Source organism: Mirounga leonina, unplaced genomic scaffold, assembly GCF_011800145.1.
Source record: "Mirounga leonina isolate KUSES-001 unplaced genomic scaffold, KU_Mleo_1.0 Mir_151, whole genome shotgun sequence".
NCBI classification, from domain to species: domain Eukaryota; kingdom Metazoa; phylum Chordata; class Mammalia; order Carnivora; family Phocidae; genus Mirounga; species Mirounga leonina.
The window spans coordinates 68,291,299-68,317,825 of record NW_023270377.1 but is presented as its reverse complement, the minus strand read 5'-3'; the positions used below and the strand labels follow the sequence as shown (position 1 = coordinate 68,317,825).

Below are 26,527 nucleotides of genomic sequence, written 5' to 3'. Positions count from 1 at the left end.
TATAGCAATTATATTTTTAATTTTTTTAAGGAATCTCCATACTGTTTTCCACAGTGGTTGCAGCAACCTACAATGCCACCAACAGTGCACAAGCATTCCCTTTTCTCCACATTCTCTCTAACACTTGTTATTTCTTGTCTTTTTTGATACTAGCCATTTTGACAGATGTAAGGAGATATCTCATTGTGATTTTGATTTATATCTCCTGATAATTAGTGATGTTAAACATCTTTTCCTGTGTCTTTTGGCCACCTGTAGTCTTCTTTTTAAAAAATGTCTGTTCAGGTCCTCTGTAATCAGTTTATTTTTTTGGTGTTGAGTTGTATGAGTTCTTTATGTATTTTGGATATTGGCCCCTTATTAGATCTATGATTTGCAAACATCTTCTACCATTCGGGAGGGTGTCTTTTTATTTTGTTGATGATTTCCTTTGCTGTGTAGAAGCTTTTTAGGTTGATAGAGTCCCATTTGTTTATTTTTGCTTTTGTTGTCATTGCTTCTGGAGTCAGATCCAATCAGGAACTGCTTTGGAGGGATGCCTGCAGAGGCAAGAGGGTTGGGTGAGGTGGATCCACATGAGAATGCTCAGGTGGGGAACACAGTGCTAGCAAGGTAGTTGGAGAGTGTAGAGTTGGCTCCCACAAATGTCCTGCTGGAGGAGATGAAGAGAAATGGCACCTGCCAGCACTTTTGCTCTCAGAGAAATCTCCTGTAGATCCCTGCTTCTCTGGTATACTTTCTAAGTCAATAAGTTTCCTTCATCTATACCCCAGGCACTTTTCAAAGTGCTGCTTCTGTGCTGTGTCTTCAGCTGAATTATTTAATATGCTGTCTCTTTAGGAGTGGGGACTCAAGTTCCCTATTGCCCTCAGCCTCCCCTGGAGTTAAGCCTATTAATTTTAAAGCTCCTAGGGTTAAGCCATGCTGGTTTTCAAAGGCAGAAGTTAAGAGGACTACTCCTCCCAGTGTGGGTCCTCAGTGCCAGGAGTGCCTGGTGTGGGGTCTGATCTCTTGCATTTCCATGTTTGTGATTTCTCTCCTATTTTGGATTAATACTGCCAAGGGTTTGGTTCCCAACAATGTCTCTGCCTTTCTTACCCTTTTGTACATGGCCTTCTCTCTATGACTAGCTATGGAAGGTCTGTTCTGCTAGTCTTCCGGTCATTTTCAGAGTTAGTTGTGTAAATGTGGCTATTGCCTCGATGTACCTGTGGGACCAGGTAAGCTCAGGATCCTCCTACTTCCACATCTACCCTCCTTCTCCCTAGAATGAGGTTTATTGAAGTGATTTTGTATTACCAAGAAACTTAAAATTCCTTTACTCATCTACTTATTTTATAGGCATTTCTGACACTACATATGGTAAATATCAACCTGCTTAATTATAGCCTTCTGAAATCTCACCTTTATTCTTTGTTTTATGGTTATAGAAGACCTTTCTAATATAAATACATTTTCAAGGAAGTTTTGTGGGGGCTGACTTTATATCAATATAAGAGTTGTTTGCTCTCCAAATGCAACCAACTAGATAGCTGCCTAAGCCTCCCTGCATCAGATTTTTACAGATGGACTTTTTTTACTTAAGGAGGAAACATGCAAATCATTTTCTGCTAGAAAAAGGGAAAAAAACATATTAAAGTATAAGTATAAATCACTTTACAATTTTAAACATACTAATTATATTGATATTACCCGTTACTGTTTCCTCCCATCAGTGTGAATAATTGAGAATATAAAGGCTTATTCTCAATGCAACTATGTCCATGTAAAAAATAATACCTGATGAAATTATTACATATTTAAAATTGAATGGTTTATAGTAAAAATTTTCCCGTCTTTTTTTTGTGCAACATTTTAACAAAAAGTCACAACTTTTTGAGATTTTTAAAAGAATTCATTCTAAGATGAATCGTATTATCTGGGTTATGTGTGTTTGGACTCAGTGGTTTGCGGCTTGCATACTATGCTAATCTACTGTGCTAATCTTTCTTGCCTTCCTTCTTCAGATATGGTCCTTGACCAACAAGTGAGCTCAGGTCAGCTCAATGAGGATGTACGCCACAGGGTTCATGAGGCACTGATGAAACAGCATCACCACCAGAATCAGAAAAAACTCACCAATAGAATTCCCATTGTTCGTTCCTTTGCTGATATTGGCAAGAAACAATCAGAACCAAATTCCATGGATAAAAATGGTAAATGCTTCTTTATTGTACTCTTTGTGTTTATTATAGGCATCTGAAATTTCAAAGTGCTTCTAAATTCTTTAAAACATATTTTATTTGAAAATTATTTATTGAAATACAGATTGTTGTAGTAGAATTATTTCTTTTTTATACGTATATAGTCTGATTTTCAAGCATCAAATTGTAGAAATTTTAACAAAGAATTTAAATTTCCTGAAATGCCCTTGAAAGAATGCAAAGGAAACGTTTATCTAATAAGAAGTTACACACTCAAATGCCACAAACATAAACTGAGCATCAGTTGTATCCCAGTCAAGGTCCTAGTCTTCATCCACAACCTGAGAATGTAATATAATGCTTTGAGCTATGGCTTTTTAAAGTTAAAATGAATAAAGATCACCAATTATTGTTTGTGGAAAACAGATATTGATTTCATGTTATTCATAGTCAACAAATTCCATGAGAGATTATGATTGAAAAGACCAACCAATGCCTTGCTTGTGGCTCTACATATGTGAAGCCTGAGTTCCAGTTCATAGTCGTCGCTCTTTGCAGTGCTACATCTTCAATGTCCATGGAGCCACGGTGTACTTACTCTCTTTGCATACCACACCAATCGCTGTTTTTTAGCAATCGTGACTTACTCTTTATGGCTTGTGCTTCAGACTGTTTTATCATTCTTTTGTATTTTGTTCTCTCCTTGCATCTATTTGAACCTTCATCATTTACCCTAAAGAAGTTGGTTAGGAATCTCTCGTTAGATCCATCCTTTCTATTAGTATTGTGAAGGAAAATAAACTTATCTTGAGGAAGATACGAATTTGTTAAACTTTCATCAGCTATAAAAATTCCCAGTTTTAAAAGATAAAAATTAATGAAAAGTAATTTCAAATGCTGTACTAGAAAAACTCTGACTTGCACAAATGCACTAAAGCATGTATATTTCCGCATGGACTATTTTATGTCATTTCCCTCCTACTTTCAAAAGCTGTAAAGATGCCTTAAATACAAACGCATGAAAATGAGTTTTCTCCACATTGTGCTTTAAATGGGATTTTTAAACCAATTCTTCTACTACTGAATCAAATATATACATATAGAAAAAATGCTTTAATAAATCAATGGAGATGATTAGATGTACTATTGTTTCAGAGCACGAAACCAGTTCTTAATGGCAAAATGATTTTTGAAATACTTATTTGATTTTTTAAATCACTGCCGTTATATAACAGTCTATAGTTGTGCGTACACAGGTATCCCCTGCTTTCTGAAAATTCACGTTATGCCACTTCACTTTGGTTCTTTTTAAAGATTTATTTATTTGAGAGAAAGAGCATGCACGTGTGCACGTGGGGGTAGGGCAGAGGGAGAGGGAGAGAGAGAATCTCCAGCAAACTCGCTTCTGAGCATGGAGGACAATGCTGGGCTCAATCCCATGCCCTTGAGATCATGACCTGAGCTGAAATTGAGCTGGTCGCTTAACCCACTGAGCCACCCAGGTGCCCGATGCAACTTCACTTTTACGAAAGACCTGCATTAGTACCTATTTTAATTAACCAAAAGAAATCCAAAGAGGATTTTGCTTTTACAAAAAAAGCTGTTACTGTACTCTTGTAGGTCTTAAAAGTGAAGTGGCATAAGGCAAACTTCCAGAAAGTGGGGGATCCTCTTCACTTTGTGCCATTTGGGCTTATGAAGGGTTTCATGGGAACACTACTTTTGTATAGCAAGGGAAACCTGTAGTCAGTTCAATTAAGTACTTTATAACATATACCAACTTGTGTTTGTAGATTCCACTGAGCATTTTGAGAATTTATGACTTGCTTTAAATCACATCATATATTCAAAATATATTCTAAATCACAATTTGCTTTAAAATATGTTATACATAAAAATGACAAAGTGAAGGTTTTATATTCTGAGACTTAATTTAAATGTAGTACTTTTATTATGCTTATAATACTAGAACTTATTTGGGTATGATGATATTAAAACAACAGATTCAGATATTTACTAATTTTGACATTGGGCTTATGTCTACATGATTCTGGAGACCTTTTTAAAATATCTCTATGAACTAACTCTCTATGAATGCAAGCACATTTAAAAAAATTCTGCCTTCATTTAATTACTTTTAATAGAAATCATACAATAAAATATATGTCTTTAAGAAGGATTTGTGTTTGTTTAAAAATGCAAGGCTTGTGGATTGTGAACTAGCCGTAATTTATATTTCAAATTCCACTGGAAATAATGTTTACCATAAAATAACTTTATTGTATTTTATTCATGGAGGGAAGAAGGTAATGAATTTACTGGATGACTAATTTATTGAAATATCATGTAGACCTAGACACAGTATTTGATACTGCTTTAAACTTCTGGTAAACATAAGAAGAAATGATAGAAATATAGTCTTGAATCACAAGGCTACGTATAGATACATAGAGATACAAAGTTTTCTGAAAGCCTACTTTCTGCCTTACTGAGGCAAATGCTTAGCTTTTCTGAAAACTAGAATGTGAGTAGTTCTGAAGTGATTCTGTCACCATCTGTCTCATCAGCCTTTATCTAAACACGTAGAGATCTTTTTGAGGCACACATTAGGGTAATAAAAACTTGGAAACATTTTTAATAAGATTCATATACCCAATTAAGTATTGTTGCAGAGTATGCTGTCAGAAATGGTTTTCTAAGCCTAGGCTTATAACACCTCCTTGTGACTCTGTTTTGCTTCTTCATACACTTTGCATAATTATGTGTGTTGAGAATTCTGAAAATATGTATAGACTTCACCAATTTAGCGATAAATCTCCTATCCAGAAGTGAAAAAAAGTGTGAAAGACCTTTATTACTAAGGTTCTCAATCTACTTGGGAACGCTAAAAACTGACAAATTCTAGATAAACAAACAAACCGAAATTTGTAGCCATAAATAGAGATTTGACATTGTTTCAAAATATGCAATAGAGATTTATTTTTTGTGTACACTAGTACAGAGAGATGCAGAAGGATTTTAAGAAATCCAAAAGGGTGAAAATAATATTCTCATTGTTAAAAAAAAATTCTTCAGCAGAGTATTTCATACAAAAAGATTGACTTTTTTCTTTTAAGATTATAGAATAGGAATTAAATGGAATGAAGATTTTCTAGAAACTTGAAAACAGAAAATATTTTCCTTCCCCAGCATAGGGATAGAAATAAGCCCCCTCTTGTTTTTAATATACTTTCACTTTTGAGGCAATTTTGAGGAAATTCCCTCAAAAATGAACTGATATTTATATAAAGAAGTCTAAAAAAGAGAATAAGGTTTCTACTTCCTTAATTGACTTTTCCTTAAGCATTATTACCTTGGTAGTAATTCCAAGAGTTAATTAAATTCAGATATTTCAATCTGAGTCTCAAATGTGGATCTTCCCCATTTTATAGATTTGATATGCGAGATAGTGATTTCCTTGCTCCTTTCCTCCCCAAGTCTGCACTATTTTGTTCATAACTTTTTTAGTGATTTGTGATAATTTGTCAGTCTCACCTCTAAATACGTTAGCTTTACTTTTTTGTATAATTCTTTTTCTTGGTGTTTTGCACATTCTCTTAAGGGCTAAGTTGCAGGATGCTATGGATTCACCGTGCATTTGAATGCCGCCATGCTGTGTTTAACTTTCACTTTTCATTAAGCATCAAAACTGTGAGAATTAAATGTCTGATTCTGATGTTTCAATAAAAAGTGACAGTTACATTTGGCAAAACAACAGCAAAAAAATAATAGAAAAATAATATCTTCTTTAACATTAAAACTCTGAAAAAGATATGGGTAGAAAGTACTTAGAATAAATATATCAAGAATAGTCAGTAATTCCTTGAAACTAGAAGGACTTTCTAAAAATAAAAATAACACTTGTGTTTAAATGATCTGAAAAGTAAATGTATCAATATTTGGTATTTATCATTTAGGTCATGCATTCGATTATGTTTTGAGACATTGGATTACAAATCTAATATAAAATATTATTAACCTACTGATAATACTTGTATGTTTTAAAAATAATTTAACACTCATGTGTTTGCTCAGGTGTAGGTTATACTCATTCCACTGTATTCCACTAATAATTCTAACTCTATTTCTTTTCCTTCACATATCTTTTCTCCCTCCTGTTATGAATATTTTCCAGTTGCATCTTTTATTTAGGATCACAAAAGGAGTTACAGAGCAGAAGATCTCTAACTTACTTTCAAAACCATAGGTTACTGGGGAACATTTAGATTTGGAAGGATTGGGTATGAGTTGATTCTGTAGGCCTGCATAGATCCCAGCCCTTAAAATAATGTACACATGTGTATTGTGAATGATTTTTATTTATGGCTTTTGGAAATCAGTTTTATTGCCTTATAATCACTACTTTTACAAATGCTGTACTTTTTATTTTCAGATGTATAATGTTTTTATGTGTTGAGATATTTATATGTTTTCATGTTTTTTAAATATTCTGGTCTCATAAGTAAGATAACAAAGAGTTTAAAAATTATTCCACATAATGTTTTACCTTGGAAGAAAAAAACCCTAGAATTATAAGTCTTGAATTTTTTGAATTTCTAATTTCAAGAATTACTTGAAAGAAAACACGTTAAAAGATTCACATAGATGTCAGAAGTAAACATTGTTATTCAATAAAGGTATTTTCCATTGCTCCAAAAAAAATCGAGGTGACTTGTTAACTGACAGTTCTGTTCAGAGGCTATATTGTTGTTACTAAGTTTTGGAATATCAAGACTAGATATTAACAGCAAAAAGAGGTCTAATAGTGTTTGAATTTATTATTTCTTATATTACATTAATTATTGTCAGGCATACTAATTTTTCTCCAAGTTTAATTATGTACATACTTTTTATGTTTTTGAAATGTAGCTCACCTAATCAACATTTTCTAAATATTTAGCCTTTCTTTCTTCATGTTTTCTATTCCCATGAATAAATGTATTGTTACACATGTATGTACTTTGTCATTCATCTTTATATTTCTTTATTTTGCTCTGTCTTGTGTCTGTCTCTAACAGGCTCATCTCATCTCTGTACCTCCCTCATCTCCTACCCTTTGGGTACTCTAAATGCGTTGAAGGTTTCTGAGGTAGTGTAAATCAGCTTGGTCTCAAGGTTAATAGTAATGTACCTTTATGTCTTCATCCCAGTTTCCTTCAATACACATGAGTTTCAGCAGATTAAGCAGTAGCAAATAATGCTATTCTTAAGTGATATGTTATTCTCCTATTGATTTGAATTTGGCCAAATAGAAGTTAAAAAGCTGCTGTTTTATACACTACTTATGTACATAATTTATTTAAAGAAGAAGAAAACTATGGGTAAGGGCTTCAATGAGTTAATATGATACTTTACAGATATTTTGAGAACATAGTTTACAGTTGTGTTTCCATAATGAGATGCTTTAATGATACTGACATTACTTAAAATAAAACAAATAGTACTTTTGACATAATTTCATGTTCCCTCCCCACAACTTTTTGAAGAGGAAAATGACTATGCCAGTCTCATAATGGACTTAATGAAAAATTTATGAAGTAACAAGTAGAATGGCAGAGCTTTCATTTTCTAATTAGCAGTTACTTAAATTACTCTCAGTTTTCTCCTATGCTTGCCCCACATATTTTATAATTTGCTTTGGAAAAATACGTGGTCTATAATAACTTTTTTATCTGACTGGTATATGCTCCCTCATGGAAGTCCAGAGGAAAAAATGAATTCATGACTTAAAGGAAAATTAATTCAAGCAGTTGCTAATATGAATACTACATAATATGCACTTTGATTAATAAGATGTATGATAAATATTAGAGTTTTGGATTTAAGATGGTGAACTAGTTGAGTTTAAAAGCCTGGAAAAATAGGGGTGCCTGGCTGGTTCAGTTGGTAAAGCATGTGACTCTTGTCCTTGGGGTCATGAATTCAAACCCCATATTGGGTATAGAGACCACTTAAAAAATAAATAAATTTATAAAAGCCTGGAAAACTAAACATATGTAGGCTGATGTTAGGTTTCTTTAATGTTTACATTTAAATAGTTATGACCATCTCCCAGTTAATACTAATGGTGTCCATTTTTCATTTGTTTTTGAATAATTTACTCTAAATATAATTAGGCTGCTGAGTTAATAAATGTCTCTCTCTTTCTCTCTCTCTTTTCTGGGTAGTCCTCTTCATGCCTCAAAATTATTTAGATATTATAATAACAGATGTGATTAAACATTGCAATGACATTTATTTATAGGATATATTAATATGGTTAGTGACCAGTGGGTAAAATGAAGGTAATATAAAGAAATAGATAAAAATATGTAAGTTCCAAAGCATTGTGGCATCATGATTAGAAAGAGCATCATGAAAATTAGCATTCATAAAGCTTCCACACATATATGTGAATGCTAAATCCTAACATTATACCATTTTCTCCTGGAGGGAAAAATATCCTAACAAATTCTTTGTTATTCTATTAGAAAAAATACTCTCACTTTTGGTTGAAGGTAAAATCCTATACCTGAAAATTGGCATTCCACGAATTACTATTGTTTTAAACATCAGAGAGAAGATAAGGGATGCCCTTTCAAAATCTGTATTTACTGATTCTTCTTATATAAAAGTATTTAAGTTAATAAAAGTTGTTTTGAAATCCAAGCCCATCCCCTTCTGAAAGGCAGTAATTTTTGGAAAAAACTAAAGAGATCAGTTTACAAAGACAAAGACTAAGTCATAAAATTTATTTTAATTTATGGAATTTTTGGTCATCCAAAAGACTACGCTTCATGATTTAGTTATATATATATATATATATATATATATATATATAAATATATTAGCTAGAACTAGATATATAACACATACAATTTTAAGCCCCTTAAAGACTTCTATTTTTTCAAAATAACCTAAACCAAACTTGTCAGTTTAAATATTAAATAATAGTATCTATGTATTTTTCTGCATCCTGCTAAGTTTTCAGAAACTACCTTGAAGATACAAACATTTAATGCCTATTGTTTCATTTTAACAAATTAATGTACATATTAAGAAATAAAATTTGGAGTTCTCTTTAAACTTTGCAGGACTGATGTGATTAAATATATTTATTACTAATAATTACCTCTATTATTTAACTATTACCTCTGAAATATAAAACATATCAAATTTGTGGCTTATATTTCTATAGCATAGGTTGATAGTTTGAATGCCTTTCTCTTATATTAGCATACATTCTATTCACATCTCTAGAATTTAGAACTTGCAAGAAATTTCCTATCACTTCCTATGTCTTCTGCTAGTTAAGTACTCTCCACTAGGTCCTTATTCATATCACTTAAAATATTCATAAAGATAGATTTCAAATCTCTTCCTGATTATCACCTTTATGAGGTAATATTTTGTAATATTTTCATCATCTTAGAACAAGAATAGAATAGAACAATAAATCTCAAAGTGTTAATATTTACAAGAGGAAATGCAAGTGCCAATGTTTTAAAGATAGCACATGAGCTGAAGGTAATTTATAAAATATTCTGCTTTTAAAGTATATATATGAAAACACAGGCTATCCAATTTCTTCAGATTTTAAGTTATGGCATATTTTCTATCCAATTAAATCTCTTCAAAGTGGGTGATTTTGCATTGGGTTGATTCTCTTTTTGTTTGTATTTGCTGACCAAATTAAATAATTGTCCTTCCATGTAGGTTTATATCACATGAAATAAATTATTATAAGAAAGCCAATATATGTTTATTTAATTTTTCCACGCCTTGAATTTCACCACTCAATTTTAACGGAACATTCAGTAAATTTAAGTTTAAATAAATCTAATGTTCTAATTCATGAAAATATGGAGAAATGATGTGAAACTGGTGATTGAAGACATCTGTTAGTAGCACAAATGCATTATGTAAAAGGTTTTTTTAAAATTACAGTTATTATTTTGAGAATGATAAATGAAATGGCTGCTAATGAACAGTTCACAGTCATAGCCGCACATGGTGGTTAGAAATGGGAGAATGAAAATAACTGATGCAGTTTACGTCTATCATTTCTCTGAAGCTCATGTATGTCTTGGAATATGATATAATCAGAATTTGTGCACATGGTTGGAGGTAAATTTACTTTAAAAATTCATTTTTAATATGCTGGCTAATTGAACATAATAATAATAAAAAATAAAAATTAAAAATAAAAATTCATTTTTAAATCTTCACCAAATGTATTATTTTACTTTGTGTAGTGAAAGCAGAGAAATATTGAAGTTTTGGAAGAATCTTAAATCCATTACTTTCTGGTAATATAACAATTTTAAAACATAACAAAATTGTACTTACAAATAAACGACCCCTGCCTGAGAGGCTTAATCATTCCAACAGCAAAATTATAGTTAATATTTGAAAGCAAATTATTAGTATTTTAAGTCATACTTGGTAATTTCTAGGTAACAAAGAATAAGTGGGATTTCAGGAGAGAATTTAAAGAAAAGGTTCTATTTGTATATACGCTAATAGTTTAGAGAAGGTCGGATAAGTACAGATTCTAGTAAGTGGAGATGAAACTAAAGCTGAACTTTGAATAAAATTGGGATTTAGGTAGGGTACAGAGAAGAAGCAGGCAGAGAGACGAGAGAGTATTTCTGTCTAAGGCTGAGGCGAGTAAGAGTAGTAACTTGGGGTCACTGAGTAATGGTCATAACTATGGTCAAACCTGGGTTGCCATTACTCATTTCACAGCAAAAGTAGTAAGTGAGGAGGGGGGGAGGTTAGGGAAAAAGAAAGATGCAAGTGAAAGTAAGCAGAGCTTGTTAATTTTAACACTTAATTGCTGAATATGGACAGATTTCAGATAAGCTGTGATTGAAAAAGATGTTTCGTATTTTGTGAATAGTGGAATTTAATTACCCATTGTCACATCCCCACCTCTACTGTCCATTTAACTAATATCATAATCTTCCCTCTAATGGGGAAAAGACTACAAAGTAATTAAGTTGCTGGTTAGTGTTAATGGAAAACTAATGCAATTCAAGTTTATTGGTCTTTTCTCATGCAGGGCAATATCAGTATACTTACATAATTGAAGAGTAACAAGGATAAAATCATATTCACAGGGTCTGTACTGTGTAAGGGAAAGGTATTTCTAACTGCCCCTGTCATATAGAAATCTCTAGAAGTTTTTGTCAAAGCATTTTTTTGTCATTGTCTGTTTTGTTCAGATGCAATAGAAGCTATAAATATGCTGTGTATTCAGATATATCTGAATAAATATTCAGATAAATATTTGCTCTTTTAAAAAAATACATTTTTAATTCTTCAGGTTGAGCTTAAATCATAGATATCTATCTTGTCATATATATATACATGTCATATATATGTCATTAGTTTGGGATGAAATTTAGAAATCAATGATGTTTCAAAACCATGATTAGATTTAAATATTTTGTAGATGATCTTCTTCATAGAGAATAACCACTTAGCTATGGAGTTTTAATCTGACAATTGGCTTTTTTTTCCTTGACTGAATTCTCCCATTTCTATCTGTAACTGACAAATAAGAGTATTTGTATTGATATAGATCTATTTATATTGACCCTTCATGCTTACCTCATAAACTCATTAAGAAAACTATGTTAGCCTAGATTAATTCATATTTCACTCAATCTGTCTAGAATTATGTAAGTAATTGTTTGTATTCTGTAATAACAATTTCTTTTAGCAGGTCAGGTTGTTTCTCCTCAGTCTGCTCCAGCCTGTGTTGAAAATAAAAATGATGTGAGCAGAGAAAACAGCACTGTTGACTTTAGCAAGGTAAGCTTTTCTCTCTCATTTAAGTAAGCCACTGAGTTATTACTAGAAATTACTACCCATTTTAAGAGGTGTTGACACAACTTTTTGCATGCACTTTTTTTTGTTTCTTAGCCAAAGCTTGATACTGTTATAGATGATGTTAGCATTTAAGTTCACATGTAACGTTTTGCTTATTCACAAAACCAAATGTGTAAGATTTATGTATAGTCTTCAGGTTTCAGCCACTTGGTATAATGTATCTCTTCCAGAAAAACAGGATAGCTGGACTTCACAGAAAATTTAACAGAAGTTTATTGTTTAAAACGATTGCTAGTTTTTTTTTTTTCCAAAATCATTTTTCTTCTATCTGTGGAAAAACAAACCATATGATATAAACTTAATTGTAATTGAGGAAGGCCTTAGTGTAAGGAAACACTAGACCTGATAAGACTGAACAGAGTTTTGAAAAAAATTTAATAACAACTGATTCTGTTGAGGGATACATCTAAATAGAGACAATTCAAATGAGATCATTTACTTGAACATGTTCTAAGAAAATAGAATACATGTGACTTTGGTTAGGAAATTCCTGACAGTGTATATGTGCTCTCGTAGGCTATGGCAAACTAACACTTGACCAGGAAAGAGGAGTTTCCATATTGATGAACAATAAAGAGGGTCAACAATTCTCTTTATCTGAGTGGCTGAAACAGTAGTAACCAAGAGTGATTTTCCCCCACTGAAAGCACTTAGCACTGGCAATGACTGTAACGGTGGGAGGAGGTGGGAATGGGAGGCAGAGTAGAAGTTGCCTGCATCGAGCTTCTGAAGATTAATGGCGATCAGCTCCTTGTTGCTGTTTCAGAATGCCTCTGCCAGTGCCTAAATGGTCTAGGGCTAGTCATGTGCATGTTATCCCTCTGGTGCCTGGTGGAGTCTCCGTGGGAGCACGGTGTACCAGCTTAAGTCTGTTAATTATGCGTGCAGGGACTGGGAGGCCAACAAAAGGGGCATACTAGTCCCTGTGGGATGAAACAAAGGCATGAAAAAGGACCTCCACACCAGCAAGAGAGAGAGGTGAGGGCATACTTGGGCTGTCTTTCTACAGTGGTTCAAAGCTCATTTCACCATATGGAGGCATGTGATTCAAATATTAAGCCGGTTCAAATGTATTCTTCCATTTGCCACTCCAAAAAAACATATCTTTTTAAAGCATTACATCTTCATTCATCTGCAAGTTGGAATAAAATTGTCGCAAGCTGCCATACATTTAATTTCTGAAATTCTTCATTTGAAACAATATCTTAAAAACAATGACATAAGAAGTTGCTAATTTATTTATGCAGGCACTAACAGTATAACAAGGGCACATTTAACACTCTCAAAAACAATGATAATGCATCACATCCTTTGAAATAAACTACCTTTTAACTTTTATATTTATTTTTTTTTATTTTTTATTTTTTTAAAAGATTTTATTTATTTATTTGAGAGAGAGAGAGAATGAGAGAGAGAGCACATGAGAGTGGGGAGGGTCAGAGGGAGAAGCAGACTCCCCGCCGAGCAGGGAGCCCGATGCGGGACTCGATCCCGGGACTCCAGGATCATGACCTGAGCCGAAGGCAGTGGCTTAACCAGCTGAGCTACCCAGGCGCCCTACCTTTTAACTTTTTTAAAGGATATAACCCCTTGACACTGAATTTTATATCTCCATATCATTTTTCTTTTAGTTCTCTGACCTACCTTTACAGCCTTCACAAATGCTTTATTACATCTGAAAGAAAATGAATACTGTCAGCTGGGGAGAGTAGTCTTATCTTCAGGTCCCCCCAAACAATTAGAACTACAGAAGAGAGAAAAATATGTATCTTTCCTTTAATCCTTGTCTTCCTTATGGCATTTCCAATCACTGGTCCATTTCATCTTTTAACAGGCAAGTGAAATTTCTATAGCCCTCTACTCAGTGCCCACCATCTCTATTCCCCAGTCTCTTGTCCATATCATGGCACATTGGAAAGAACATGGCTTTTGAGAAAGAACATCAGATCTTGAATCCTAACTCTAGCACTTATAAGCTATCTGATCTTGGAGAAGTTCTCTGAACCTCAGCTTTCTCATACGCAAAATAAGAACAATATTACCTATTTCCAATTTTGTTGCAAAGATTAAATTAGGTAATATATAGAGAGAGCCTGGCAGAGTCCTGAGTATATAGCAGATATTCAATAAAAAGTGGTTATTATTATTGTCACTGTTGTTGCTAATATTAGGGGAAATATATCAAAAATAAATACTAGACCAGAATTTAATATATGTTGGTCTCGCCTGGATGTCTAGTGCCTTGAATGGTGCTTGGGATGTATTTGTTGAATGTATCCTATGAGATTTAATGTAATTTAAGCCTTTAGTTCTGGAACTTTTTTTCCAAGTAATACTTCTTACCTGAAAACCTGGGAGGGCAGGGCAATGGGGTTTGAAAAGAACAAATGCGATCCATCATTATGGAGACAAATTTAGTGCCAGATTTTACAGATACACAAGTTAAGGGATTTTAGCTCTGATGATTTCAGTTTGGTAGTGAATTTATGAAAGCTCAGCTAGTCTCCAGGTTACTTTGGCTATGTTAATATTTAAGCTTTAATATGTAGATTCCAAACCCGAGTAGAATTTTGAGATGTTAAGGGGGGAAAAAAAGTCTTTATTCATTTCATGTGACTCAATACTGTATCCTAGGTACCTTCAATCTACATATTTTTAACCCTTCCAATGGATAAGCTCATCAAATCTATTAATTTGAGGAATGTTTTTGAATATAATCTGAGTTGTCAGGTTTTTGCTTCCCATAATGCTTTTAAAAAGCAGAGGTGTCAAAACACTCTATATCTTTTTGTTTTTTAAACTGCCATGTAGAAGATGGCTATTTTAGTATTTCCCAGATGTTGGTGGTGTTTCTCTTATTTCAAATGACCCAAAGAAGACTTCACGTTATTTTCTATGTAGAAGGAACTTTCTTCTGCATCTATCTTTAGTATGTGAAACATATTACAATGAGTGGATTTTTAAATCCTTGAACTATAGGAAACCTTAGAAATCTTCTCATTTAGAAAGTGAGAAAGCTGAATCCCAGAGAGAGTAAGAGAGCTGCTCAAGGTCACTGGCTGGTTATTGTCACAACACCATATGTCCCCAGAGAATCCCTATTAATTTTCTTGTACTTTCTATAATGGGCTTAGGACTTAAACTTTCTCCCGAAGTCCCATCACTGTTTTCCTTCACATCTCAGCATGTGGCTTGTCCAGACACTTCTTGTTCTGCCATGATCTTCTGTCTAGCCTTGTTCCCTAGAGATATATCTGTTTCTCACCTGCAGCTTAAGTACCAAATGCCCAGAATAAAGCTTTCTCTTCTTAGCTTAAAGGTCTAGAGAGCCCAGAAGCATGAGTGTGAATCCATATTCATAAGAGTATATACCTTGATTTCTTCAAGTTCTTCTTCAGAGAACCAGAAAATTCTGGTTTCTTTATGTTCATTCCAACTGCTCGAGTCCACATAAAGATTGTCTTAGAGGTATAATTTAGCCTAGTTCTTCAGAGCAGTTTTAGGTATTTGTAATTTTATAAAAGGTTAAATTGTGGTTCTTAAATATGATCTTTTGTTATATTAAAAGGTAGTTAGATTGTCAGGGTTCTTCTGAATAATATATTAGCACAAATACAAAAATACAGGGCTAATGCAAGAACAATATAACATATAATTGTATAATATAATAATATAATTAGATAATGTATTATATGATCTATTACTCCCAAATATATGACTACTCCAAGAATTATATAATGTAATGAGTATAATATAATGGCTATTCCATATAGATATTATTTAACTATAAATTATTACATTTTAAATCAAAAGACAAATTTGCTAAACATGAAATTATGCTTTTTCTAAATAACAGATATAAATCGATGATATATTAGGTATTATGTAATGCAAAAATTTCAAATGCTAGGATCATATATTTACTTTTGTAAAATTAGACTATTTTAGCACACTATGTATTCCTTGATTTAATTAAATGGCCTCTTAAAGCATTTATTTGTATGACTGCCACCAGACTGAGGCACAGACGTCAATAGTTGAGGCTACAGCATTTGTCAAGCAGTAAATGAGTTTATAGAGAGTTTTTTGGGTAGAATTTAAATTTCTCAGTAAAGTTATGACAGGTATTACCAATATAATTCATATTTATCAATTATAAATTTTTTAAAAAAGCTGTTTTCTCACTTTAAATTTTGTTCCAGTGCATTAATATTGTATAATTGTTATTTCCACTGGGGGGAAAAAGGCCCTAAAAGACTTACGAAGATATATTATGCTTTTCTCACAGGACTAATAGTATATAGGTAATCTTTTATTCTCTTCTTAAAAATTTATGCGTTATTGTAAAATTGTAAAACATTACTAATTTAAAGCATTTTCAATGTGTGCATTTCTTCTAGCTACAAAAATAAAAATGAAAATATGATAATAATTCCCATGAAATTTAACCTTCTATTATTAAGGTAAATAAATACTTTGTATCTATAAATTAAAAAGTTAGATTCCATAAAAGGAAAATATTTACCATGTAATATCCCAATGTATATGTTTTATGAGTTTACAAATTTATATTTGGAAGTATTTTTGTAGAATAAAAACTTTAGAATTTATAATATTTGTCATAAATTTTATAGGCAGTTTTGTTTTGTTAAATCATTTTTTTTCTTTAAAATAAAACCTTGGTTCTATTTAATGTTTTTAGTGGAGTACTGCAGATTATTTTTATGTTTAATCCTTGTGCTAAATGTGTACTTCATATAATAGGATTTATGTTTTATGGCACCCTTATCTTACAGAAAAATTAGGTAGTTATAAACCTTCTAACTAGCTATGTTGAGGTCTTGATTTCCAAAAGTAACATATTTAACGTAGTCACTACAGTCTGGCTATGGACTTCCTAAGGTACTCATTCTAAAAGTTGCAATTTTTTTCATTTTAAACTTCTTGGAAAAAAATCTCAAATCATTAAATTTGCAAAAGAAAAAAATCTTAACCTCACCTATATTTACCAGAGCTCTTTTCTCTCTCCCTTGGCTATCCCGACTTTGACCTTTGGCCCCCATTTCATTAACATGAGAGCATAAAACCAATTACCACAGCAGATAAACTCTTATTCTCCCTACAGATACCCATAAAAAGCAACTCAAATGAATTAGAAACAAGAAATAAGCCTTATGAAATTGACCATAGAGTCACTATTTGGTTTTTACTGAGGCCTTGTGCATAAAAATTGATATTTACTCTTAAGAATGTTTTACAGTCATTTTCCAGAATTCACCTTTTCAGCATTTCTTCTTGTTAATGATCGCTTTTGTTTTGTGTGTGTTCATTTCCATCACAGACATCTCATATCAGAAATTTAACTATGGCTCTTCAGCAACTTCAAATGTTAATACCTTTATTGTTTTCTTTACTCTGCTATATCTAAATTCTAATTTCTGATGAGAAATTAAAATTGAAGAATGATCAGGCCAAGTATAGAATGTGAAGGATATAGAAAAACTAGAAGAAAGATGAAGACTAAAGTCATAATTCATACTGTAAGGAGAAACATGGTTACATTTCTTTTGAAATAGGCATATTTTGAGTATTAATTGAAATGTGCACAAAATTAAGATAACGTAGTATAAAATATCTAAATTTATTGGGGAATACTAATTAAATTATGATTGAAGTATATTCATTTACTTGAGCACATAAGTTTTTCTCCCTGAAAATTTCAAGATTGCTGATGCCGAAGAAGCGTCTTTTAAAGACACGAAATAGAGAAACTAGAGTATTCACCTTATTTATGAGAACACAGAAAAATATACAAGTAAAAAATAGTTACTATTTTTAAAGGGCAAATGAGATGGTTAACTATCTTAAAACTTTATGTACATTGTATTTATATAAGCTATATTTATTTTACCTACATTTACTGATGGATTACCATGTGTGAAGCACTGTGCTAGGATACGATTTAGCAAATTTTGATTTATCTTATTTTACTTTGTGATGCTCTCAGGTTGATCTGCATTTTATGAAAAAGATTCCTCCAGGTGCTGAGGCTTCGAACATCCTCGTCGGGGAGTTGGAGTTCTTGGATCGGACTGTAGTTGCGTTTGTCAGGTTGTCTCCTGCCGTGTTGCTTCAAGGACTGGCTGAAGTCCCAATTCCAACCAGGTAAAAATTATCAGAGCATCTTTTGCATTTTTCTTAAACCATTTTTTGGGTGACCCCTCCCCCCAAAAGCAAAACCAAAAAAAACCCCCAAGAAGTAAATATAATTTCCTCTGAAAGTTTTTTCTAGGAACTAATGTGTCATTCACAAAATTGTTTCTTCTTGTTTGTGGAAGAGGAGAAAAAGTATTTTAAAAATTATTCTGTCCTTTCCTCCCTCATCTCAAACTCCAATGTTTTCTTTCAGGCTTGCTCCTCAACTCTGAATACCCTGGTCTATATCGCCCTATAAATCCTTTCTTATAATGTTGGTAAAAAGGATAAAGTGTTAGGCTTGCCTCAAAGATTGCATTAGACTATGGGCTAAAAAGAGGATCCAGCAGACGAGGGTGGTCAGACTCAAAAAGGTCAAGGTTTCGAAGGCTTAGCTTAGGCTTGACTGAGTAGGCCTTCTGAGTACATGTAAGTACCATCCTTAGGAGATGTCTATCTAATGTACCACGTATTTCCATCTCAGGCGCAGCATGCTTCCCATACACAGAGTCCGAAAAATCACTGGTAGTAGCACTGTCATACTGTGGTTGAACTCAAATCAAAAGTACAAATTTAATTTGATTACCTAAACTTATTTTTCGTTTAACTGTACATAAAAACTAACAACTGAGGGATAACACAAACTGAATTACATTGTTTATCGCTTATCTCTATTTTATAGATAAAATATATTTCCAAGGGCAAAACTGTGAAGAAAAAGAAGACTGTTGACTTCAGCGTGTTAGGTTCCTAGCAGTTCATCCAGGGGACCTTGCTTTCTTCCTTTTTCTATCAAATGGGATTTCTATATACAGATAGCCTTTCACTCCATTCGTATTCCCATAGCAAAACATACTCAGGGAGGGCTCCATTTCCTCCATGATGGGTGACCTTTGATTGATGCTATACCTGTTTCAGATGCTATTAGTATGCCTCCTCTTCCAAACACTGGATGCCTCAGCCAATTTAAAATGATGAAAAGTTCAGGTGCTATGGTACTGGGTTTGTAAAATATGTTTCCTCTGTGGACCTTAGGCCTTAACTAAAAACACAGCAGATTATATCACTCTGTGCTTTGATTATGGATAAGATATTCCAAAAATATGGAACAGTTTAGCCAGGAGAGGCCTCATTTCGTAAGACCTCTGCTGACTAATATGGGATTTGGTGTTCAAGTACCTATTCTTGGCTGCACATGGGTAGCTTAGTTGCTTAAGCGATCAACTTTTGATTTCTGCTCAGGTCATGAGCTCAGGATTGTGAGACTGAACCTGGATGTCAGGCTCCGCACTGAGCGTGGAATCTGCTTAAGATTCTCTCCCAGCCTCTGCTCTCCCCACCCCCCAAAAGTACCTATCCCTGAATCTGACAGGAACAGATTTGAAGCAGGAACCTGGTTACCACTCAGGTTATAGAAAGAAGTGTCTGTTCATCCTGTTGGAGTGCTACTGAGAGTTCTGATACATGCCAACTTTTATTAAAAAGAGGGACGATGACCTGAGCACATTAAAATGATACCTGAGTATGATTAGACTGCATTTTTCTGTATACAACTTGTAACCTATTCAGAGTTTCTGGGAATTTGGACTTCAGATTTAAGATGTCAAACTTACTAATTGTAGAGGTATTATTTTAGTAGTTTAAAATTCCTTTTCAGTCTACCAAGCAGCGCATTCCCATTCCACCATTTAGGAAGGTGTCTGATGAAATTCTGCTTCAATGATGGCTCTTTATGACAAGGATAGTTCCCGCATTTCAAAAGAAAGAAAAGAAAAATTCCCAGGAGTAGAGAAAAGCCTTAATGGGGTTATATACCCTCACTTTGAAAAATGTCAAGGTTTAGGTGACCTCATTTCATACTGACATAGCAAAATATGTGTAGAGAACAATGGAAGAGAAATTAGGGGCACAGGAGAGCCACTGTATAAGGAGAGATTAAAAAGACTAGACTATTTAGTTTGGAAAGGTGAAAAATGGAAGATTAGTTAGACAAAAAGAATAAAGAAAGCTGTTCGAGGTTCCTAATTATTCTCTCTTAGGAGGACAAAAGGGCACACCATGAATATAATAGCAACACATAGTAAAAATGTCAGAAAATAAATTTTTAGGACTTTATAAAATAGCTCATGGAGTAGAAGCCTGAAAAATGGCAAGATGTACATAGGTTACAAAATTTCTTGAAAGTATTATAGTTGATAAAGCACCTGCCACCACATTAAGCTATTTCTGTTTTAAATTTATAGTGGACATTTCTGTGTAGTAGAAATTGACTTGGATTCAAGTACAGCTGACACAAAAAATTAATGTCAGACTCTCTAAGACTATAATATATGCTTTACGTAAAAACATGCATAATCACTAAAGTTTGTAACCAAATGAAGGGTAAGGTTATAGTATCTGTTTACTTACACCTTATAAAGCTATTAGTCTTCACATTTAAGAGCATAAACCATTTAACAAATGAATACCACTGAATTATATTGCAGAATATATGGCATTTTAAAATTGTCACAATTTCACTCTAGCATTGACCTTTTCAGAGATAAGACAATTACCGGTCCTCCAAAATTAGAGCATGTACTGATTTCTTCAAAAGCTCCAGTTGTGCTGATGACTTTGCTAGGCTTTCAGTCTGATTTAGATGGAATACCACAATGCAGTCAGTATTTTTATTCCTCCAAAATCGGAATTAATAAATCATTAACTCCCTATTTTTTTCTTCCTAACTGATATTTGATTCCTGACAATAATTTTTTATTTAATGTAAATTTAACATATACCCACTGTTCTGACCATATGTTCTTTCTTTGTTTATAATACTATATTACTTTTTTTCCTCTTTACCTCATTCTATAATTTGCATAGTAGTGAGTTCTTCCTTATAATTCAGAAAAGTTTAATTATTTTTACTTTTCTTACCTTCCTCCTCTAAGGATTATAGAATCCTTAAAATTCTCACTAACTACCATGTAGGGTCTACAAGTAATTAAATGGGAAAACACTGAGATCAAAATAACCATGGATTCCCATTGCTCAAAGATCTTAAGTATAAAAGTCAATCATTATAAAATGCTTTAAAATAGTAATAAACTGTGAAAAAATATGTAAGTATTTTACATTGAAGTCCTCATCTTAAATAATTCCTTTGAGCTGAGTGATTCTGTAACTACTAAAGTTATTTTTTATACTGCTACCATGAAACTTTTTGTTTTTCTTTTCTTCTTCTTAATTACAGATTTTTGTTCATTCTTCTGGGACCCCTGGGAAAGGGTCAACAGTACCATGAGATTGGCAGATCAATTGCAACCCTAATGACAGATGAGGTATTTATTCAAGTTCATTGGGAACATTTTCCCTTACTAGGTACACTTAACTTTTGGAGTTCCTGTATTCATGACTATTTGTTGTGAATCAGATTTCTCTGTATTGAATCCCCCTTCTTCTATGCTCCCATTGTAAAATTTCCTTTGGAAATATTTGTTTGAAAGGGGTAATAAATTCACACACATGGATATAATGCTTTAAAACCTCATATTCTAAAGAAAATGATTTAGTGACACTTTGAATGTATTTATTAATATTCCCCTATAGTATATGTGCTGCTAAAGTGAGCCCCATTGTTAATATCATTACAAATCTTGTTTTGGGCAAAATAATTTTAGGACTTGAAAAAACATTGGTAGTTTATCTGAATAGTATATATGACACCAAAAGCTATGCAACATCTATCAACTCTCTTTACAGTTGCCTGAATGTTCTTAACCTGAGAGTCTTTGAACCTTTAGAGGAGCTAATGGTTTTGATGAATTTCAAGGGGTCTGTGATCTCTTTGATACAGCACACAAATTTTTCTATGTAAAAATTTGTATGTAATTTTTTTGGACTGGAAAAAGCTTTTATCAGCTTCTCAAAGAGGTGTATGTCTCAAAAATGTACAATCATAAAAATAAGAAATAAGTACTAACATATAACTGGTTTCTTGTATTCCCCAACACCGTATGGAAATCTATTGTTTTTATTGTTAAGGAAGAGCAGATACAAAAGATCATGGAAGGGTCATACATTCAAAATTCAGTAGTAAATAACAACAGATTATGCATTTTTTAGAATCTCATCTAAATAATTTAATGTATTAATTGAAATACATGGCTTTGGATACTTGAAAATCTGTAAAAAGAGCGAATTAGTATTGTATATAACTTTTCCTAGGTTTATGAAACCTGAAAATTTGAACTTGGTTTGGAGTTTGATATAAATTCTATTATATCTATTATATCTGTCTATATATCTGTTTTAAGGTTTTGTATGGATCCATTATTGATATTTACACATAGGAAACCAAAAGCTAAAAGAAAAACACATTTTTTTATCAATTTGAGAAGGAATCAACTTAATGAGTGTATTCGTTTCCTATGGCTGCCGTAAAAATTTACCAGAAAGTGGGTGATTAAAACAAGAATAATTTATTTTCTCACATTTTGGGGGGCCAGAAGTGTGAAATCAGGGTGTCAGCAGGCGGGCCACATTCTCTTTGAAGGCTCTAGGGGAGAATGTTTCCTTGTCTTTCCAGCTTCTGGTGGCTCCTGGCATTTCTTGACTTGTGGCGGCAAAATTCCAATCTCTGCCTCCATCTTTACATGGCCTTCTTCTCCTTTTCCTCTGTGTGTCTTCTCCCTTTCTGTCTCTTAGAAGGATATCCATTATTGGACTTCGGGCCAACCCTAATCTAGGATGGTTTTATCTTGAGATCTTTACCTTCATTACATTTGCAAAGACCCTTATTCCAAATAAGGTCACATTCTGAGGTTCAGGTGGACATGTTTTGAGAGGACACTACTCAGTTCACTGCAGTGAGTATCACATTATTGAGGAAATCTGGAACAGGACAGGGGAGTTGGAAAAGGGCTTCATGAGGACCACAAACCTGCTCTAGTGGAACTCTCTTGAGAAGACACTCATGGTATCTTTGCTTTCAGTGTTTCCATATTAATTAATATTTTGCAGTTTTTACAGTATTGCAAAATATATGACACTGTGATTTGCAGTCCACAATTTAAGTACTGTCACTTTTATGCACATATATTTCATGTTATATTATGTTTCTATATCTACCATATTAGGACATAAGATATTTCTGGGACATGGGATATATTATATGGTGAGAGGAGCATGTTGTGTCATGGGAGGTTCATACATACTTAAGGTATCTCTCTTCCTAATTCTTCTCTTCCCCAATTAGGAGTCAAGGTTTTCTCAACAGAAAGATGTCAGTTCCGAAGTCTTTTTGACTAATCAAGTGGCCATGGAACAACAGGGAAGCATCCATGTTTTTTAAATTATAGATTTAGAACGAGAGAGCAATTTGAGAGCAAGCATTAGCCACCTAAATGCGGGCTCAAACATAAATCCCTTTGACTTGAAAGTTTAGAGCTTAGTTTTAGGGCGATTTGTAACTCTCTGTGAGCAGTGGGATAGAGAAGCAGAAACAGCCAGAAAGTTACTCCAGAAAATCAGAGCATTTGATTATAATAGTAGATCCATTGAATACCAAAACAATGTTTAAATACTTTTAAAAGAGAAAGAACTTTTTTTTATTGTTCAAAACCCAGGTAAAGAGGTTGTTCTGCTTATCTAATTGCGTTGAAGGCAATGAATACTTATACTCATTAAGAATAAAATTTAATATGTTGATTCATAGTTTAGTTAAGAAAGTGGTGAATCAGATTATGGTATCAAACTATAAATTCCATGACAGCAGTTACCACTTACCATTCATTTTTGTGCCCTGATTTTGTCAGGGGCTCAAATAAATATTTGTTGACTGAGCTCTGTTGGTTTTTCTCCTCTCCATACTGGAAATTTCTTGTAGGTAGTCAGTCTGTCTTTTCTTTTGTATCTTTAGACGTAGCATAGTGTCTGGTCTTCAGTCAGGGTTTAATCTTTTTTTTTTTTTTAATGAGTTAATGACTGAATTTGCTAGTCATCTTAGCAATACCTGACATTGAATCAATTCAGTAAGCTATTTCTTCCTTTCTGTTGAGCATTACTAGCAATAAATCATATGATTTTGCTTATTGGCACTCCTACCAATGTATTAATCCCTTAACATTCTTAAACATTATTAAGCACACCAAAGAGCTTTTGTTTATATAAATAGTATGCTGATATTTATCATAATCGAACTTAAACCTGAGAATTTAAAAAATCTGTATTTATGAAATTCACTTAAAAATAATAAAATCAGTATATATTAACATAAATGACAGTTTTATGAAAACAAAAGGAAAAACAAAAACAAAAAATTACTAAGAGTGGCATTGTTTTTCTTCTTCTTGTTCTGGATTTTTGAGCCAAGAATTCTCTCTATTACCCAGATTTTAAGTCAACACTGACTCTTTCTCTTTAATCAGCAAACAGGCCCAAATATAGTAGCTACTTAAATACATATCAAATAAATGTCCAGGTTTTCCCCATCCTTAAAAGGAAATCCCTTACTGCTTCACATAGCATCTACCATTGAAGAACTGTTGATTGAATCTGAATTTCAAAAGCTTTGAAAAGGAGTAGCATCTTCCTGGACCTGGTTATTTTAGCTTCATTCGTCTCAAAATATTACAGTCTGATTTTTGTCACTACCACTCTACGAAAACTGCTTTCAGTAGGTCACTATTTATAGAATATACTATTCCGTGTTCAGCACTCATGTCACTTGATCTTCTATTGGCATTTCACATTTTTGAACATCTTTTTTTTTTCATGAAGAACAACTAAAATTAATTTTGTGCTTTGTTTTGAAACTAAAACTTTAAAACGTGTACTATTGCTTACCCCAAGGTCATAAATATATTCTTTTATTTTATGTTCATGAGTTTTATACTTTCTCTCTCATATATAAGTTTTTAATATACCTAGAATTGCTTTTTATATGGGAGGTGAGTAAAGACCCAACTTCATTTTTATATAGTAACTTGGCTTAGCGCCATTTATTGGTTAGTCCATCATTTATTCAATGGTTAGCAATGAGTGCTTTTCAAAAACAACAACAACAACAAAACCACCCGTCTCTGTGCCATAACTATTTTAATTATAGTGTCTTTACTATAATGAGTCTTGGTCTCTAGTATGACAAATTCCTCCTTCACTTTGTTCTTTATTTAATTCATTTAATAAGTATTTATTGAATGTAAACTATTTATCAGGCACTTTTGCAGTTGCTGGGGATATAACAGTGAACAAAATAGACAAAAGCCTTTTCCTTCATTGAGCTAATAGTCTACTGGAATGATGAGCTAACACATAAATAGGTAAAATATATGATATGTGGTGATAAGTGCTATGGAGGAAACCCCCAAAGCAGGGAACGGAGATAGGGGTGGGATGGGGAGAGTTTCAAGTTAAAATCAAGAATAAAAGAGGAGATGGAGCAAGCTATTCAGATATCTGAGGGAAGAGCTTCCCAAGCAAAAGGATAAACAAGGGAAAATGCTTTGAGACAGGAGCATGCCAGGACTATCTGGGGAATAGCAAAGAGGAGAACCTGGCTGGGCAGGAGGTTTGGGAAAGGGAGAGGGCAGTAGGCAATGAGGTCAAAGAGGCAATGGGCCAGTCTTTGTAGAGTATTTGTAGGTCATTAAGGACTTTGAGTTGGGAAGCAAATGGAAGGTTTTGAGTAGAGAAATGACATGATTTATCTCACATATTAAAAGCATCAGTTGGCTTGTGGAGGAGCAAGGGAAAAAGCAGAGAGCCACTTAAGAGGCATTGTAACAATTTAAGCAAGCAATGATGATGAGAGAGACATCAGTGCAATTCCACTTAAAATCCCATTGGGATTTATTGAGGAGCTTGGTAAGTTCATTCTATGAAATATATGGAAGAACAAAGGTCCAAAAGTAGTAAAAGCAGGCTTGAAGGAAACAAACACATTTACTGAGGTTCCTCCTAATTCATTGCTGCTTTTTTATCAGTCTCCATTTCTGGATCCTTCCTTCTTCCCACCCACTGCATTGATGGGAAATTTGCTCCTTAATTATCCACTCCAGTTCCTACATTATCAGTTTCTTCCTACTCTATCATTTCTATCACCTTACAAAGATGATCTAGAATCTCCTATCTTTTAAAAAGAAGAGAAAGGAAGGGAGGAAGAGAGGCAGGGAGGGAGGAAATGAAGGAGGAAGGAAGGAAGGAAAGGAAGGAAGGAAGGAAGGAAGGAAGGAAGGAAGGAAGGAAGGAAG

At 33.3% G+C, this 26,527-nt stretch overlaps 1 protein-coding gene across 3 annotated transcripts in view; it reads left to right on the top strand.

The window, feature by feature from the left end:
- SLC4A10 (solute carrier family 4 member 10) overlaps window positions 1-26,527 on the top strand; it is a 223,040-nt gene that overhangs the window by 106,627 nt on the left and 89,886 nt on the right. The window contains exons 6-10 of one of the 3 annotated variants that reach the window (XM_035007903.1): window positions 2,007-2,195; window positions 11,929-12,020; window positions 12,987-13,076; window positions 18,106-18,263; window positions 21,529-21,616. In XM_035007903.1, the coding sequence (XP_034863794.1) occupies window positions 2,007-2,195; window positions 11,929-12,020; window positions 12,987-13,076; window positions 18,106-18,263; window positions 21,529-21,616 (617 nt within the window). The remainder of the gene's footprint in view (window positions 1-2,006; window positions 2,196-11,928; window positions 12,021-12,986; window positions 13,077-18,105; window positions 18,264-21,528; window positions 21,617-26,527) is intronic. The other 2 variants (XM_035007905.1, XM_035007904.1) reach the window with 2 other exon arrangements.